At 38.8% G+C, this 19,529-nt stretch overlaps 2 protein-coding genes across 2 annotated transcripts in view; one reads left to right on the forward strand and one right to left on the reverse strand.

Annotated features, from left to right (window-relative positions):
* Window positions 1-12,617, forward strand: part of pdxka (pyridoxal (pyridoxine, vitamin B6) kinase a) — a 36,256-nt gene extending 23,639 nt beyond the window's left edge. The window contains exon 13 of the transcript XR_013130447.1: window positions 11,635-12,617. The gene's annotated coding sequence lies outside the window, so the exon portion shown is untranslated. The remainder of the gene's footprint in view (window positions 1-11,634) is intronic.
* On the reverse strand, window positions 1,276-17,299 carry LOC143512367 (nectin-1-like). Its single transcript, XM_077002597.1, has 8 exons — window positions 16,898-17,299; window positions 15,627-15,968; window positions 13,732-14,037; window positions 13,200-13,308; window positions 12,611-12,753; window positions 6,183-6,306; window positions 5,925-5,994; window positions 1,276-5,803 (listed from the first exon to the last, which is right to left on the reverse strand). The coding sequence occupies exons 1-8, from the start codon at window positions 16,959-16,961 to the stop codon at window positions 5,744-5,746; spliced, it is 1,218 nt and encodes a 405-aa protein (XP_076858712.1). The 5' UTR covers window positions 16,962-17,299; the 3' UTR covers window positions 1,276-5,743.
* Between the last annotated feature and the right edge of the window lie 2,230 nt (window positions 17,300-19,529).

Genomic DNA, 19,529 nt, shown 5'->3' on the forward strand with positions numbered 1-19,529 from the left:
GAAACATGGACTACTAAAAGCAACCTTCCACTTGCCCAAATAATCCATGTACCTCTGCACTGTTACTGTATCTTTGTACCAGTACTCTCCTAATAAGGTGATACATAATATTTAAAATAATATAACAACAGGTTTCATGATTATTATTATTTCTAAACTCTGTTGTATACTTAGACCTTATCTTATGTTAGATGGTGTACATAGTTCTTGGTGTCTGAGGTCAACACGGACCCGAATTAAATCGGCCTGAAAATTTTTGTTTCTCACCTCATAGCTAACATAGTATGTGTTTAAATCCATGTAACCAGTTTTCAATTTTAGGGTTTCATTTTTTTTGGCTCCAAGTTTGTATTCCAGATGGAGAGGGCTAGGGTAGGGTGTGTGTGGTAGGTGTATGTGTGTGGGTATATGTGTGTGGTGTGGTGGGTGTAGGTGGGTGGGTGTGTGTATGTGTGTGTGTGGGAGTGTGGAATGGTGTGTGTGGGTGGGTGGTATTTGCGTGTGTGTGGGGGTTTGTGTGTGGGTGTGTGTGTGGTGAGTCACATCTTTTATGTGATGGGAGCAACAGCAAGTATTCTATGCCGGGTCAGTGGTGACCCGTAACACCATGAAGGGTAGTTTTGAAATTTGAGACATTTTAAAATTGACAAAAATTATAAAAATGACTTTATTGTGTTAAAATAGCTGTTTCTGAAGATCTCATGAAATCTTATTCCAATACAAAAAAGCAAACAGTACTTTTTACACACCTGAACTTTGAAAACGGGTCAAAATTGACCCCAACACAATATAAGGATTTTTTTTAACTCAGGAGTGTTGTGTCCTGTGGTTTAATTTTTTTCTTTGGTGGCATGCTGAAATAAAATGACAAAAAAAATGTATGTTAAGGTTTCCTGACTAGACAAGACTAACATTAATGTTGGACAGTAAGGCTGTCCCAAACAGCACACTCTGGAACAGGGGTGCACAACATACGGCCCACGGGCCATTTGCGGCCCGCCGGTTGATAAATAATTTGGCTCGCCTTCTGGTTTCGTGCCTGAATTTGAACGACGAACCAACAGTGTTGTTTTTGCTTCTGAGTTTTGGAACACAGATGAAGGCGTTCCTCTGCAATCTCCATTGGTCACTGATTCCGGACTGACACAGAGCTCAGAAACTGCGACCAAGCCACGCCCACCCCACCAGCTTCCCAGCGTTTTCAAACATGGCAGAACACATATATATATATATATATATATATATACACTCAGATAAATGAATAAACATGGTAGGTTGGCTTTATTCAGCTTTTATTTATTAACTTATTTTTTAATGAAACATTAACAAAAAAAGTCACCGTCAGTACGCATATCGAACTGTCAGACAGGCATAAAATATGCCTGCCTGAAAATATTTAGAAAATTGCCACACAACAGCAAAAAAATTATAGATAAAGGTTCAAGTAATGGGGTTTAAAAAGCAAACAACAGAAATTTTTATAGGCCCAGTCTGGTTCTTTCTGGGTTATTTTGACTGTTATTCGTACGGTCATGAAAAACCTGGAAAAGTTATGGAATTTGAAAATAGCAATTTCCAGGCCTGGATAAGTTTTGGAAAAAATAAAAATACTCAAATGTTTTGGAAGAGTCATGGAAATTTGCTTGACACAATAAATGTTTGTCGTTCTGATAACCGGAAGAAATAAAAAAAAATATATATATATATATATATATATATATATATATATATATATATATATATATATATATATATATATATATATATAATATAGCCTTTTTTTTCCATTGTGCAGACCGCTAACGTAACTTCACACGTTAGTTTGCTGCGTTAGCGGCGGACTCCAAGCGCAGCTGTAGATTGTACTTTGACATGTAAATCAGCGTAATGCTGGTAAATGCCGATTCAACAATGGCTGCTTCAGTTGGACAAATACAAGCTGTGGCTTGAGAAAGACAAGGACGCGTGCAAAATGTGCACTGTGTGGTTAACCAATTGGTTAACGATGGGGTTAGAGACTGAAAAGTCCGTCGTAAAGCAGTTTTCGTTGTTAAGCGTGACCCTAGATTTAGATACGCTTTAATCATAAATACAGTATAGAAAAAAACTAACAATGTTCTCGTGCGTAAAACGCGAGAAAGTGCGATCGCGTTGTCGAGATGGGCTACAGTGGAGGCTGCGCTGCTTCAGCTTATCATACACTACACTCCACCACACACCACTCCACTACACACCACTCCACTACACTCTACTGTGCTGCCACTGCACCTCCGCGCACCGCGCAAAATTACGAAAAGTCGGTCGTAACATCTTGTAGATTTCTTCTTTAGTAACATTCCAGATTACTCAAATAAATAAAAAAACAGTAAAGGACAGGCAGAGCTAGCAGAAAAGCGTCTGTACAGCACGAAAGCAGGAAGCAGCTAAATAAGTAAAGAGTATAAGTAAACAGAAAGCATAAAGCCTGGTTTATACTTTCGCGAGCGACCGTAGCGCGCGACCCTGCGCGAGCGGTGTAGGCGTTTATACTTTCGTGAACGTCGCTGCAGTGTTCTCCGAAACGATAGGTGGCGATAGGTAGCAGTGGAGAATAAAAATCCTCTGCAAAACCGGGGAAATAACATTTTTACCTGACCAGAGACCGTATATATACACATCAGGCATCAAACGTAAATATGGCTTTGCAATGTTGTCCGAAACGATATGTGGTAGTATAAAGAAACACCCCTCAAAAAAAGGGGAATGAACATTTACCTGACGCATTTTGATGTTGCTTTGTGTTTCAGGTTTGAAAAGTGCTGGAATTTAGGCTAAAGTACATTAAAATGTTGAAATTACGTTAACAAATACGAGCCTCTTGTAATTCCAGGACGAAACATGAGAGAACGTGAAGACGTTAAGATTGGGCGTTTTGAAAATAAACCACCATTAAATAATGTGATAAAAAAGCGAATTATTTCAAATCATTTCGAGTATATGTATTAATATTTAACTTAATTATGTTTATCGTGCTGGAAAATATTGAAATGGACCTTGAAAGTGCCGTACAAGTGCTTTAATTCCACCTTGTATAGGTGTATGAACCCTGCAAACATGACTTTGTCGCGTGAAGTTACAAAATTCGAGAGGTGCACGACCTCGCGAACGGACAGTGCGCGAGGCCCTCGCGCACGGGCGGAGCCTCAGCGATTACGTCATTTTCGCCGCGCGGACCCTCGCGCCGCGTCAAGTATAAACCAGGCTTAACAGAGAGAGGTGGCGAGACACCAATAAATGAGAAGCAACCACAGAGAAAGCAGGGACCTGGCTGTGTACGGTTACGCCGGTTTAGTCTGGGACTGACTCTGGTGCCCCTAGCAACGGCTGGGGGAACTGCATCCGAGCAAGCCCTGAGAGCTTGCAAAATGAAGCTAAATAATTTTGGTAACACAACAAAAAGCATTTTATTTTACCAAAGCACATTATTTTTGTTAATTAAAAGTGAAAGACACTTTATTTTCTGTATTTGTCATTCTGTCTTGCAAAGAAGACTGTAGTAGATCATGCAGATTTTATAGACTGAAGCAGAATTTTTTATAAATCAAATCGTTTTTTTTTAATCGAAAATTGATTTTGAATCGAATCGTGGCCCCCAAATATATATATATATAGTCATGGGGCAGTCATGGCCTGACGGTTAGGGAACTGGTCTTGTGACCGGAGGGTCGTGGGTTCGATTCCCAGAAAGGCCATGACTGAGGTGCCCTTGAGCAAGGCACCTAACCCCAACTGCTCCCCGGGCTAGGGCTGCCCACCGCTCTGGGCACGTGTGATCCACAGCCCCCTAGTAATCACTAGTGTGTGTGTGTGTGTTCTGACTGCACAGATGGGTTAAAAGCGGAGGACAAATTTCGATTGGGGTGTAAAAATCACAATTGACAAAATATAGCACATTTCATATATATATATATATATATATATATATATATATGATTAATTTGATTGATAGGATTTGTATTAAGAACCGCATCAGATTATGGATTGCATGATAGGGGTAAGAGATCGTTCAGCAGACCTTTAACTACAACTACACAATCAACCTAAAAATAGGCTGAGGTGCATCAATACTAGCATTTTACACTACAAACAACTGCAGGAAAAAAGCTTATTTTTACAGGACAGTGATAACATAAAAGCATCACCAGCGGTATTATGGGATGCAGAAAGTGGTTATTTTGGTATACACTTCAATTTGGCAAAAAGTCAAGCAGAAAAACTTGCTGGATTTTCAAGGACAATTAATGTTTTTAGAAAGTATTCATAGGGAGATAAAGTCTTAAATATAGTAAGTCTAATTAAAAAATGTACTAAAATGAAAGCTGCTAGAAGTAATTTGGCTGATATTCCCCTCACCCTAAATGGTTTTTCACTTAAATCTACCACAAAAAGCTTAGGTGTCACTATTGATTTGGGTCTTTCCATTTGACACACACATATGCAATGTCACTAAGATTGCCTTTTTCCATTTATGTAATATCGCCAAGCTGAGAAACTTACTTTCGTTAGCTGATGCAGAGAAGCTGGTCCATGCTTTTGTCTTGTCAAGATTGGACTACTGTTATGGTCTTCTAATTGGATGCTCTAAACCAGAGGTCACCAACAGGCGGACCGCGGTCCGAATCCGGACCCGAACGCAGTCCTGTCCGGACCCAATCTCATTCCTGATTAACTGGATACGGACCCAAATGCCATCCCATCCGAACCCAGAATAAATTGTTAAAAATATTTCTTAATTTTGACGGGAGAATTAATTTTAAACCGGAGCATTTATTTCAGCCCTATTGAAAAAAAACACTCCGTCACGAGTGTTACGTTCGCCACCCCCCCCTCCCGTCCCCCGGACCACAGGTCTGAGCTATCTGCCAAATTTGGCCCGCGGAACAATATAGTTGATTACCCCTGCTCTAAACAGTCCATAAAGAAACTACAACTTTTACATAATGCTGCAGCTAGAGTACTAACTAAGGCTAAAAAATCTGATCATTAGTCTCACTCTCACGGAATTACACTAGCTTCCGATTAAATATCGAACTGAATTTAAAATTCTTCTGTTGACCTATAAGGGGTTAAATGGTCTTGCTCCACAATATCTGAGTGAACTCAGCCCATCTCGCCCTTTGCACACCCAAAATGCTGGATTTCCCTTAGTTCCAAAAATTTGTAAGACTTCAGCCAGAAAGCAGAGCAGAGGGGCTATTCCATAACTGATCCTTTCTTCCTTTGTGAATTACAGTTTACCCCATCAGCAATACATTTCCCATTCCTTAATTAGGTGGTTTAAGTATCTTTTTCCCCCCTCCAGTTTCTCCAGTATAAGGCGGATTACATTTTTTGCAAGTAATGCAATAGACAATTCCCACTACAGTACACTACAAAGGTCTGAGTGAGTCTTGAGTGAGTGAGGAGTTGAATTTTTGCAGGCCTTGGAATGGGAAGAATTGTATATATGAATGAATGTCTGTAGGTTTATAATGGATGGTGGTATTAAAACCTGTAATTCACAAAGGAGGAAATGATCGAACAGAATGCATTTCATTCCAAAAGTTGGTTGGAACCATTTAGTTTCCTCAGCTGCCACCAATGTAAAGCAGCTCCTGGAAGCTGAATAAAGCTGAAGCCTCTCCACCACGTCAAGGTATGGTTCCATTGGAGAGGTGGATATAATTGTTGAGAATGTATGTAATTCACAAAGGAACAAATCCATTTAGTCCTGCTCAGGAGATAGACTAAGTTCTTGTTCCTCTCTTCTTCCTGACAGAGTGTTCTGAGATAAAGAACAATGATGACACTGTTTTTATAGATAAAACACCACAGCAGCAACAAGACAGCAAAAGAGGGGGATTACAATTACAGCAATTAAAATTAGCAGCTATTTTAAAACTCACCTGTGAGGGTGACTGAGTGGGCACAGGGTCCTGGGCATGTTGACGGATTAAATGGCTTTGGATGTAATTACTATGAAAAAACAAGAAAAAGAAGGAATGCGTTTTATTAAAAACAGGATGAACATTTTAGACTAGCAACATTCAAAAGCATACTGAAATACAAGTAGGCCAAAATAATATGTAAACAAATCCAACAAAACTGCCTTAAAATAATAATCCAACATCCACACAATTTACATTCAAAATGAATAAACTTACCTAATCCTCTGCCACAGTTGTGAAAGACATGCGACCAAAGTCTTGCGAAACCAAATTACCAATACAAAACAAATAAGTACGGCAATAATCAACAGAATAATCACAGGGGTCTGTGTGCTGGATTCTGCATGGAAAAGGAAATCAGAGGGATGGGAGAAAAAGGCAGAGAGGAAAGAGACAAATAAAGTATTTGACATGTTAACTGTATGTTAAATACATATTTAATTTTGCCTGAATTATAGGAACTGGAAACTGGGCTGGAAAGTCTAATGTAGAACAGTGTTTTATCAAAAGTCTCCAGGACCTCACAGAAGGTCCATGTTTTTTATTTTTACACAGGTCATAATGTGCCTACGCCAGAGGTGTTTACAGTCATCATGGTCCAGGTCCTGCAGATTTTTAACTTTCTCTTTATCTAAGAGATCTATCAGTGTACTCATGTACATCAATATTGCTTTAGTACACATATCTGAAATTGGATATTAGCCTAATATATTTTTTGATGAGTGCATCTAATCCATCTTCAATATAGACTGTTGACTAAAACACATTTTTATATTTGAAAATACGTCTGAATGCCCCAATTGCACATATGGCACTGGTCTGGACCAATCAACAAACCAGATTTGTACTCGTGCACACACAATATATGATATATATTGTGAAATATATATTGTATATGGTGAAATAGAACGCAAAGAGAACGGCATGTGGACATGGCATTTAAAAAATCTTTTTGATGGGTTCCTGATGGAGTTGGTTGGTTTTTCTACATGTGGATTAGGTGGATGACCAATAAACAGAGACTATTTAAAAAATTTTATCTAATTTTAGGGGTTACAATAATCCGTGAATCCGTGTATCATTCGTTCATTTGATATTCAACTGAAAATCAAAATCGGAAAATCAAAAAACTATTCATTATTTTGTTTTTCGTTTTAAATATAAAAACAAAAAAACAAACCAGGCTTGTATTTTTCAGTTTTTTATTTGATGATCCAAACAAAAATAACAATTAAAAATCGGATTCGGAGCCGAACTTGATTTAGATTTTTTAACTCGACCCATTTGTGTGCCCCGTAAGTTGTTTATTCTTCGTTTGACTGCGGTAAAGTTGGTTTCACGTTCGCATATTCGGAATTCTTTCTTCAATAATAAGTGCCAAAATGTGCAAATTCTCATTTCTGGCAAACAAAATAAATACCTACAACGCCAGGAATATACATATTTTAAGTTGTAGACAAACATTTTATTTAAAATGTTCTATTGTGACCGCTACAACGTCTAAGGCACCGTCTACAATTTACATTAACACGGTTAACACGGACGCAAGTGGCGGTAGTAAAGGCCCCAGAGCACTGCGCACTCTGGTTTTTTTCTTCTTCAATAATTTCAATATCTTTTCAATGGTCCATCATAAGACCACCAAACAAGTTGTATTACACAAAGTGCATCCTAAATAACAATCTGCAACTTTTATATAGTTGTTATTTAGGATGCACTTTTTGTAATACAACTTGTAATACAACGGGCAGTCATGGCCTGATTGTAGGGAACTGGTCTTGTGACCGGAGGGTCGTGGGTTTGATTCCCAGGCTTGAGGCCATGACTGAGGTGCCCTTGAGCAAGGCACCTAACCCCAACTGCTCCCCGGGCACCGGGCGCCGGGCTGCCCACTGCTCTGGGCACGTGTGCACCACAGCCCCCTAGCAATTACTAGTGTGTGTGTGTTCTAACTGCACAGATGGGTAAAAAGTGGAGGACAAATTTCGATCGCGGTGAAAAAAAATCACAATTGACAAAATATGGCACATTTATATGGGTTAGTGGTGGGCCGTTAACGGCGGTCATTAATTTGATACTTTTATCGGGCGATATAAAAATTATCGCCGTTAATCTATTCTTAAAGTTGGGTTGGGAACTGGGTCAAAATGGGTAAGCAAACTATGATGACTTTCAACTTGATAGTTCAGCTCGGCTGTATTCCTAACCAAATTGCACAGTAGGGGCGAGAACAAGTTTTCAAACCTGTCAATTACAAATCGTTCGTGTGTTTACATGGATGCAGCCACGAAGTCGCCAGGTTTGCTTCATGGAAAATTCATTTTTATGAACGTAAAGTGTTACCGGAGCGGAGCTCGGAGCGGTCGTTTTCTGCATGGTCCTAGCGCTAGATTCGTCGCTATTTAAATATTTCTTTTTAACCGTTAAAACTGCAGAGGACCAAAACCGGCTTTTGAAAAAGTCCCCCCCCCCCCCCCCCCCAAATTACGTCCGTGAAGTTAAATGTACTAAATGTTGGCTTACATTTCAAATACCATGTTTAGCTGAATAAACATGTTATCAACCCCTTTTAATGTACAGTATGTAGGCTTACAAATTCATGTTTAACTGAATAAACCATTGAACACGAGTAACCTACATTTTATTGAGCATGTTTTTTTCTTCAAGTATCAAAGTAGAACAGCTTCCTCAAGCAGTCATTGATGCATTTTTGAAACAGGAGATGAGCCCCTGGTCTAATGCACCCTCTGTATTAAGAAACCCTATCTCAAAAACTGACTTTTAGTCATTACTTGGGTAGCACGCATATGAGCCATTTTAATAGATGAATCTAGATTAATCTAGATTAATTTCAGGATTTCAGTGAGATTAATCTAGATTTAAAAAATTAATCTATGCCCACCCCTAATATGGGTATTTCTACCTTGCACTAATTTGTGGTGGTCAGTTTTTGTCTAATTATGTCAATAGCTTTTAAATGGTGCATCATAAGATCATAAAACAAGCTATTATATATTAAGCACAATCCTAAGCAACAACCTATAAGTCAGATATGGGTATTTCTACCTCTTACCTAATAGTGGTGGTGAGTTTTTATCTTTTAATTTCAATAGCTTTTAAACGGTCCATCAGAACAGCACCAAACAAGTTGTATTACATTAAGCCCATGATGACCAGCAACCTACAACTCAGATATGGGTATTTCTACCTCTTACCTAATAGTGGTGGTGAGTTTTTATCTAATTATTTCAATAGCTTTTCATAATATTCTTATTTTATGAACAGCACCTGTAATAAGAGTTGTAGGTTGTTGTTTAGGATGCACTTAATATTTAACTACTTGTTTTTCTTCCCATGACTGTGTAGCATACAGAACACACGTGCTTTCGCTTGTAAACACTTTTGCACTGTACATGTATTCTCTTTGAGGCAGTCGAACAAAATCTCGGACGATTTTGAAATTTCCCCCGGACATTTTTTAGGTCTCAAAAGTAGGACATGTCCGGGAAAAAGAGGACGTCTGGTAGGGGTGCACGATATGGACTAAAATTACGATGTGCGATAACATTGTTGGATATCCCGATATCGATGTGAACCACGATAAATTAAGATTAAAATACAGAGATGTAGTGTCTCTCTGAACAGCAGCACATTAATTAGTTTTTTTTTTTTACTGTGTAATGAATCCAGAATAATTCCAAATATTTTGCAGGTTTATTCAACAATAGATTCAATCTAGGTTTATACTTTCACAAGTGACTGTAGCGCGACTCCGCACACCTCGCGTAAAAACCTCCGCGAACGGCGGAAGCGTTTAATCTTGCCGTGTCACATTCTTTGCAGTGTTGTCCGAAACGATATGTAGGCCTAGTAGTATAGAAAAAAGACCCCTCAAATACAGGGGAATGAACATTTACCTGACCAATTTCTAATGTTGCTTTGTGTATCAGGTTTGAAAAGTGCTGGAATTTAGGCTAAAGTACTTGAAATTGTAACTACTTCGTTTCACAACAAATATCTGTCTGACTGAACAGTTCTCTTGTAATTACATTAACAAATACGAGCCTCTTGTAATTCCAGGACGAAACATGAAAGAAAGTGAAGACGTTAAGATTGGGCGTTTTGAAAATAAACAACCATTAAATAATGTGATAAAAAAAGCGAATTATTTCGAATCATTTAGAGTACAGTATATGTATAAATATTTAACTCAATTAAGTTTAACGAGCTGGGAATTATTGAAATGGACCTTGAAAGTGACGTACAAGTGCTTTAATTCCACCTTGTATAGGTGTATGAACCCGGTAAACATGACTGTTCTCATTGCGCTGAGACGCGGCGCGCGCGAACTTACAAAATTCGAGAGGTGCACGACCTCGTGAATCGACAGCGCGCGAGACCATCACGCACGGGCGAAGCCACCGTGATTACGTTATTTTCGCCTTGCGGACCCTCGCGCTGCATCAAGTGTAAACCAGGCTTAAACCAAATCGCGTGTCTGATGAGCGTGTTCACCTCACTCTGCCTCTTGCCTACTTACGTCACGTGATCATAGTCTGCAGCGCGAATAGCTCCCTCTATTGCTGGACGAGGATAATGCAATTTGAGTTTGCTGTTATTCAAGGAGTTATCGTGGCTCTTTCGATGTGTTTATCGTGAAACTTCACATCGCGATAACGATAAAAATACGATTCATCGTGCAGCCCTAACGTCTGGTCACCCTACCTCTAAGTGAACCACGCCCACATGGAGAGTGCGCGACTTACGAGGCATACCGAGAATACACTTCACAGAAACACTCACGAAGGAATATAAAGGACCACAGCGATTATGAAAGGAAAACACGTTTATATAAGTATGAATGCTGAAATAATACAAGGCACGGAAAACACGGCAGAGACTAAAGTAAACAAGCACTACAAAACACAACGACAAATTAACACCGGACCACTATCATCACTGGATACCCATTTGCTGCAACGTGCACGAAATCTGCATGCGTCTGACCACCTTCAAATAAATATTTAATTAAAGTAGTAGGCTATGTGGTTCCAGTCCGGTCATGTTGTCAATACCAATATAGACCACTCCCGCACAAACGAAGCCCACGAAGAATAAACAAATCAGTAACTTCCGGGGCACACAAATGGGTCAAGTTAAAAAATCAAAATCAAGTTCGGCTCCGAATCCGTTTTTTTATTTTGCTATTTTTGTTTGGATCATCAAATAAAAAACAGAAAAATACAAACCTGGTTTGTTTTTTGTTTTTATATTCAAAATGAAAAACAAAATAATGAATAGTTTTTTTGTTTTTCCGATTTTCTGATTTTCAGTTGAATATCAAATGAACGAATGATACACGGATTTACAATAATCACATGGCTCCAACTGTTTTCCCTATATAATGATGATAATGGAAACAATTCTTGGTAATCATGGCAAAACTTATTCAGCCTACTTCCTGACAATAGTAATAATAACATGTGGCACAACTGATAATAGGCAAGTGAAATATGTTAAAGTGAACCAATAGTAAATAACTGTGACATGAATATTATATTGAAAGATTTAAATGTTACTGAGCCATTTTCCAATTTAAAGGGATAATTTTCTTGGTGAAAGTTAAGGTGTTGAGTATAACTTTCAACTTTGGATGATTTAATTGTAGATTGAGCAAGACCCTCTCAGCCCCAGAGTGCCGTAAAATGGGAGATCCCACGCTCTGACCCCAGCTTCAGTAGAGGTGCTACAATTGCTTATGTGGTGGAAAATTTTATTATTTCATTATATTCCATGAGTTATAATGATCAATCATTATTACTCTGCATAAGAAATATGTAATTACTTGATTAACCATTGTATTGGATATGTAGACTAATACATACACATATGTAACCTTTCACTGACACACACGACACTCATGTGGTCTTGTATATGAGACTCATGAGGTCTTTACCATGAGACTCATGTGATCTTTTCTGTACGAGTTTAATACCATGTGATGCACACGATGTCTTTAATTTCACTTATTCTAACCCTTGATGTAAGTGAGCACTCTGTGTGACACTAGTCACACATAATTGTAGGCAGCTTGTAGAGAAGAAAATATTCTGTACTCCTTATGTATCCTAATGAAAAAGAACCACTGTGTGATGAGGGAGAATAACAGGGTATCCTTGAACTTTTGTCACTCACATGAGCTGAGCAGGGACCACATCCTGGATAGCGAGGGGGAAGCTTGTCACTCATCACTCAGGGATAACAATGAGGTAGTCAGCAGTTTTTCACTATAAAGATCCACGGTTATGGGGGGCGGGGAGCTCTTTCTTACAGACACTGGGCGTGTAGGTAACAGAGATCTCTGGATCGATCCATTTTTGATGATTGTTTTTCTTTGATTATTTCTTTCTTGTACTTTAATAAATTTACTATTACTTTGATATCTTACCCAACTGGTTTTGACTATTTTTCTTGCTCACCACCAAGGTTCACAAATTTCAACAACACTCACAAAAGAGAGATTCCTTCTTGCCAGGAATGTTGGATTATTGTGCAGTCGGAGGGCCTGACTTTTCCACAATACAAACACTTGCTATACATCTGGTCATAAAGTGCAGCCCTGCAGAATGCACCAATGTACTCACCTGTGCTGACATGCACATAGATCGATCCTGTGACACTTCCATACTGGTTTGAAGCCTCGCATAAATACAAGCCATTATGATCAGAAGTTAGTGGAATCAGAAGCCTGTCATTATCAGCTGGGATGGGAAGAGTTTTGTTCACCCTGTCAGTAAAACAAATAAAAATGTATCTCCAGAACTCCAGTTTTCTAATTATTTCCCAATGTTGTGTTAATTCCCCTGTTTACATTGACTTCCTGTGTCTTTTTCTTTGTGAAGTCTTGTTTTCTGCTGCATTTCTGGTACGTTTCTGTTTATGAGTTTTTGTTCTTGGATACCATCTGTAACCTGTTCTGCTTTTCTTGTCAATTCCCTTCTCATTTAATACCTGGTTGCTTCTGGTTGTGATATAATTTTCAGCAAGAACAAACCCAAGCAAAATAAGGTAAAAAGAATATAGTGTGTATATTAGCATATAATAACTATAGATGCTGCTTTTACAGTTAAGCCAAACAGAAGCAGGTGTCTTCTCCTCATGTTTCTACATTCAGTAATCTGTGACATGTCTGTGCTGCAGCTGCTACTGTAAGTACACAAGAAGCTCTGCTACCTCCTCCAGGTGAAGCTTGATGGTTTTGGATTGCCATCTGCTTCACAGAGAAATTCTTGAGCCTTTGTTGCATTACCAACTGATGAAATATAGGCGACCTGAGGAGGATCTGAGAAAAGATCAACAAAACCCAGTAGATTCTTTAAATTTTGTTATGCCCTGGTAAACATGTATATATGTATGAATATATGTAACAATTACCTTCATTTGACTTGCTTATATTAGCTTACTTTGAATTTTTCCCCTTTCAACATTACTTCATATAGAAAATCTGAACAATATGAAAGATATCAAAGCATACCTGAGTTTGTCTGAATATAGATCTGAAAAACTAGCTTTTTTAAGCAGTTAAATTTCCTGTTTTTGTATTACTTTATCCAAAACTTATTATTGCAATAATTTTTACTACTCAATAGCATATTACAGCCTTCAGTTACATCAGCATTCATATATGATTATCATGGTGGTTGTACAGCTCAAGTGTTAAGAATATGCTCCATGTCTGTGAAAAGTACCTTAAAATGAGACTTACAATGGATCACAATTGTGTAGTCCTCTACTAGAGTTGTTTTCAGGGCTGTGTGATTCACCAAACACTGAATCTTAACCTGGTTAAGTTCTTTGGATGCTACACCAATCAAATGGCTTGTAACGGTGTACGTTCCATCAGGATGCAGAGACTGATTGGTGTTTACTTTCAGAAAATCGGCAAGAGTCCCGAGGTGCCACGACACTTCTGCTGCAGGTCGTCCTTTGGCTGCAGTGCAGGATGCCAAGGTCACATTACCATCACCAGCCACAGGAATTATTGCAGGGTCAACACTGACCACAGGTGGAACTAAAAGTGAAATAAAAAAATGTTTGAGTTGCATGACAAAATATAACAGTAATGCAAGAGAGATTAATACAGAGTATTTACATAGAAAGGTTTGAGTACTGAGAAACTTTGATAATATGAAACCTTGTTAAAATTGGTCTGTGTTGATCTCTGTGTACAAAGTACAATTGTATCAATTCTGGTGGGTGCTAAGTGAAACTCTTTGTTAAAAGAACTGAAGGCTTTTTTGTGTTTCTGTGGGCCTTTGTTCGTTATTTCTCCACCAAGAACAGAGTGGTGCAGTGTTTGTGGTGCGAGTTGAGGTCATCTTTATTAAATAAAATAAAAAGGGCATATCTTCCAAAGTGATATCAACTTGTGGAATTATGCATTATAATTTGCACATAATAATAATTTGCACATTATAATGGTTATTTGCACATAATTATAATTTGCACATTATAATGGTTTCAGTATAATGATGGAGATTTCAAGCACTTCCATATAAGAAGGTGTGGGTCAATTATATACATCACTTATGAAGGTGTAAAAATGTGAGTCCTTTGAATGTTTGTTGGGCATTCTGTGATGGAAGGGTCATTCTCTGTAGGGTCTCTTGGTCATGTGTGTTAATCTTTTCTGCAACAAAGACCAGATGTTCTTGTCAACCAATATTTGGATCTGCAACTTCATTACCGAATGTACTTATGATTATAGATTTTAGCAAAGGGTTTCAACCCTTTCAAATATTTTTTCTGTCAGCTGTCAGGAATGACACCTGATAGCCATACCGGACTCAGCTGTTCCTCATCACCACGCCCACATTCATGGCATTCTTAAACACTTCTGTCTCACTTCCTAGTCGCGAAGTATTGCCAACTATGTTGCGTACTGAGCATTATAATATCCTGCTGATTCTCCTGTGTACCGACCTCTGCCTGTTCCCTAGACCTCGTCTCCTGCCTAGCCCTCTGCCATCTCGTTACGACCTCGGACCGGATTGACCATTCCCAGTCAACTATACTAGCTAAACCCCATTCATGCATTAGCAATTCACATTCTCTTGTTCTATCTACCTGTCAAATAAAAAGCATTGTGCTTTTGCCCAAGGATCCCTCTTTGTCTCCTCCAATTGTTACATCAGCACACTTGCTTTGGGTTATATGTCAGACTTAATTCAAGGCTATTACTGGGTGAACAATCAAGGAATCACACTTCTTCATACTTTCATTTCATATAAAGAGTTAAGAAATATTTGTTTAAATAAGTGGCATATTCGGTGCTTCGTGGCAATATAGATTTCAGCAAATAGTTTGGATTTTAGCAGAACTACATATATCAGAGTTTACTGATTCATGAGGCCTACCAAATAGACTTTAAAATGCATACTAGACTATTCTACAACAATACTATAAACATAAACTGGACAATTAGGAATTCACTCACATATTTGTCCAAAGATTATTTATGAGGAACACCAGAGAAATTGTTTTTAAAAATCCTATAAATAGCTTGGCAACTTCAGAGATTACACATATTTCTGAAAACTTGCTTGTATTGGGGTTGTCAGTATAAAGTTGCAACAAAAGTGGGGAAAGAACTAGTCTTACCCAACACAGTGAGTGTAATCTCTGTCTCAAATGGCCCACTTGGGAATATGTTAAAGATGCAAGTATACACTCCTTCATCCAGTAATGAAACATTCTTCAGACCAATTGAGCCAATGAGTTCTTGGATGTTCCCAATGAATTCAGCTCTGTCCTTTAATCCATTTATATGCTCTATTTCGCCATCTGGAGTAATGGCAAAAAATATACTATTTTCTGGCTTTTCCCTTGTCCTTTTTTGCCATGTAATCCGTGTAAGAGTTTCCTGTGTATCAGTCAGCTGACAGAACAAATTGGCATTGTGTCTTGCTGGAATGGTCACACTCCTCCCAATGACCCTTACAGCTGTATGAAAGAAGAGAAAAGAAATTATAATGCAATATTAGATGCCATCAGATATAAAGCCAGGTAGAAAACATAGTCAAATATAAAGAATTTAAAGACTGCCCACTTGATTTATAAAAAAACATAAATACCTTTTATAATTTAAACTGTAACTAAATATATTCTAAGGCTTCTGTGTGAAATTCTTATAGTTGCTTATAAACTTCAAAGCACAGGGTAGACATGAGTGATTTGTGGTAAAATTCAAGCTATTGGCATTTTCCATCATCCAGACAATAATAGTAATAATAAGTAATACAATTTTATTTTATTAAAATTAAAATTTAATCATTAAAAATAACGCTGTTGCCCTACAAAATAGCATTGTTTAATCTGGAGTAAATAGACAGAATCAAGAACTTTGGTAAAAGATAAATGATTCATGTTGTGCGTCACTCCATGAACCTAAACCTTACATGAGACCTCCCAGTTCATGTAATCTATTTCTATTAAACTCACGAGAACGTCGGTTCCCATGGCGACTCCAGAATTGGGGAACCTTAAGAGTCAATAAATGCAGAGGAAGAACAGTGGCGGACTTGATATACGGAACTAATTAGCCATTCGTTGCTTGCTGTAAAAGCTACCTAGGCGAGGGAAAAACAATATAAAGAATAAAGAGCAAACCGGGCATTTTTAAAAAACGATTTAAAAACGGATTAGGTACGCTTGGTTCTTTTTACAAATCGCAGATATCGTCTCCTAATAATGAGTGTGAAAAGCTCATTAAAAGAATCATTTCACTGGATCTTTTAATATTTCCTTCCATTGTTGTTCGCGACTGAATACTACGTAAGCACTGCATTTTGGACCACACTTTGTTCTGGCGTTCACGCCTCATCTCTGGCTAATGCTAAACTGGAAACATCGCCCACAACGAACAACATTACCTGTAATTCTGTAGAGTAGAGTCAAAACAATCACACACAGCTGAAGATATGTTTGAAAATACATAATTTAAGATGCATAATGACGGTTAATATATTAACTCGTCAACGTGAAGAGCCTCTGTTACTGTACAGCTAATCGGAGTCATCACTACTCCGAGCAGGGTTCATTGTTGCCAACTCCTCAGTAAGGAAAGTCGCTATTGGCTGTCCTCAGTGTTGCCAGGTCCTACAAAAATATCCCGCCCAACGTCAGTGTAGCCTTTCTCCAAGTAACCTTTCGAAAAAATAATGCGCAATTTCCAAGTTTCGGCAGAAAATAATGCGAATTAAGCCTTGTTTCCATTCATTACAGTTATGCGAATAAACTTTAGATCACGTGAAAGGACGCCAAACAATAGTGGTTTTACGTCCATCTGGCAGTTACGCATTTTTGCACGTTGAGGTTTTGAAACATTTTTTTCTTTTTCTTTTCTATACATGGAGAAGTTAAATTCAAATTTTTGCTCTCTCCAGAACTGTTTTTGTATGCATTTGCCATTTTTACATCGCGATCGTGTACAGAACCACATGACTTGAGGCATGATACGTCATCGTTTATGCGAAAAACCCTTTTCCATCCAGTTTTTCGAGAAGGGTAATAAGCCTTTTTCACGCAAGGAGGAGGGGTCAAGTTCCGGGTGAGGTGATGTGTAAACCTATTTCCGGTTAGCAGCATCGCTACGAGAATGGATGCGTTTTATTACTCTGCATCTTTGGCTGACCTTCCGCGCTTTAGGCAGGACGATGTTGCCAGAACCGTCGAGGAGCTATCGAGGACCAAACGAGCGAAACTCGATAAAGGATACAAGTTTTTTTCGAGCAGTGTATTTTTGATTATGAAGGTAAATGGATCCAGTTCTGTAGTTTAGTTTAGCCAAGTTAACTAGCTAGCATCTTAGCTCCGTGCTCACTCAACATTCTATCATTTATGCCTTCATCAAACTGTTTATCTTATTTTTAAATAAAGCATGTGTTTTATTGTACTATTATAAGCGCCTGCATTATTGTCTTGTGATTTTGTGTGTTCAGTGTCCAATGTTGTAGATAAGGAGATCCGTGTAATGGCTCGGTGCTACCGGTCCTAAAAAGTGAGACACCACACAAGCTAGAGGTCAAAGCTCACGGTTTTTTATTTGTTTCAAGCATTTTCAAGCACTTTAATCTAAATTCCAGCACTTTTCAAACCTGAAACAAAGCAACATTAAAATTGGTCAGGTAATTGTTTCTTCCCCTGTTGTTGAGGGGTGTTTCTTTATACTACCACATATCGTTTCGGACAAGCGGTTCGAGCAGGGTCGCGCGAGGTGTGCAGACGCGCGCGCTACGGTCACTCGCGAAAGTATAAACCTAGCTTAACACAACGAATCTGACCTGAAGGCACGCATATTTGTACAAAACATTCCAAGAGGTTGGTGATTATTCCCATTTCTAGTATTACAGCATACAAAATTGTGTCCGATTATGGTATCCTAGCATAGTGTGTGTGTGTGTGTGCTCTAGACCCAAAGCCCAGACAGACTTGTACATAGGATGTGCACGGAAAGCCTCTAGGCGGGATATCACTCTGCTGTACACAGACTGCCTCGCTGGCCGAGTCCAGCTGAAACGACGCGGTATAGCACCTTTCTTCAGCCACGTTTTGCCCTTTGCCGTAACGTAGATGTCTTGTGGCTCAAAATGTGCGCTACACACGTGCGTGCTGTTCCTAATAACCTGGAAATTCGGCCCCTCACTCCTTCTAATGGCCATCAACCACTTCTTTCTGAGTTCCTCGTCAGCTGGGAACGAGTGGAAACTCAAATAAGGCTGTTTTTGTTTGGAATTAGAGCACAGCGGTACGCTGCAAAAACACTTGCTAGTCACTTGTGCCATGGCAGAAGTAGTGATGGGACATCTGAAGCGAGGCTTCGAGACATGTACCGAGTAAAAAGGGGCGTGTCCGATGAAGCCCCGCTTCGGAGCTTGTGTCATATTGAGCAAAATCACGTGATCAGCAACAAACGAGGCCTCGCATTACATCGGCCACGTCATTGCTTCATTTTGCGTATCGTTTTTCAAAATAAAAGCGCTATGAACCCTGTTGCTTCGTGGGTTGTAGTAGGTGGTTAAATTAAAAATCTGGAACGTTCTAAATTCTTTTTTGTTTGATCAGGATGTATATCAGATTCACACATCAAAAACAGACTAAAAACCATTGGAAGAGGCAAACCTTATTTGTAATGTTAAAAACATTTTACCTTTGGCAGACGCCCTTATCCAGAGCGACTTACATTTTATCTCATTTTTATATAAGTGAGCAATTGAGGGTTAAGGGGCACCTCAGTCATGGCCTCAGGCCTGGGGATCGAACCCACGACCCTCCGGTTACAAGACCAGTTCCCTAACCACCAGGCCATGACTGCCAAACCAGATCTAGAACCCTCAAGAAGCAATTATTTTAAACACATTCAGTTTTTTTTAATCATTTTCTAACTCAAAATATTCAGTCTGCCTCAATCACTCAATTCCCAATATAGTAAAGTACAACATATCTTCATTGTCAAATAAGTCCATGTGACATACAAGAAAACCCAACACAACCACTGATGGTCAA

This window comes from Brachyhypopomus gauderio, chromosome 4, assembly GCF_052324685.1.
Source record: "Brachyhypopomus gauderio isolate BG-103 chromosome 4, BGAUD_0.2, whole genome shotgun sequence".
Classification (NCBI taxonomy): Eukaryota; Metazoa; Chordata; class Actinopteri; order Gymnotiformes; family Hypopomidae; genus Brachyhypopomus; species Brachyhypopomus gauderio.

Coding starts and splice junctions, on each gene's coding strand:
- LOC143512367 (XM_077002597.1), bottom strand. CDS start 16,961: ATGTATTTTCAAACATATCTTCAGCTGTGTGTGATTGTTTTGACTCTA. Junction 15,969..16,897: donor TCTACTCTACAGAATTACAG/GTAATGTTGTTC, acceptor TCTTTCATACAG/CTGTAAGGGTCATTGGGAGG. Junction 14,038..15,626: donor GATTACACTCACTGTGTTGG/GTAAGACTAGTT, acceptor TTTCACTTTTAG/TTCCACCTGTGGTCAGTGTT.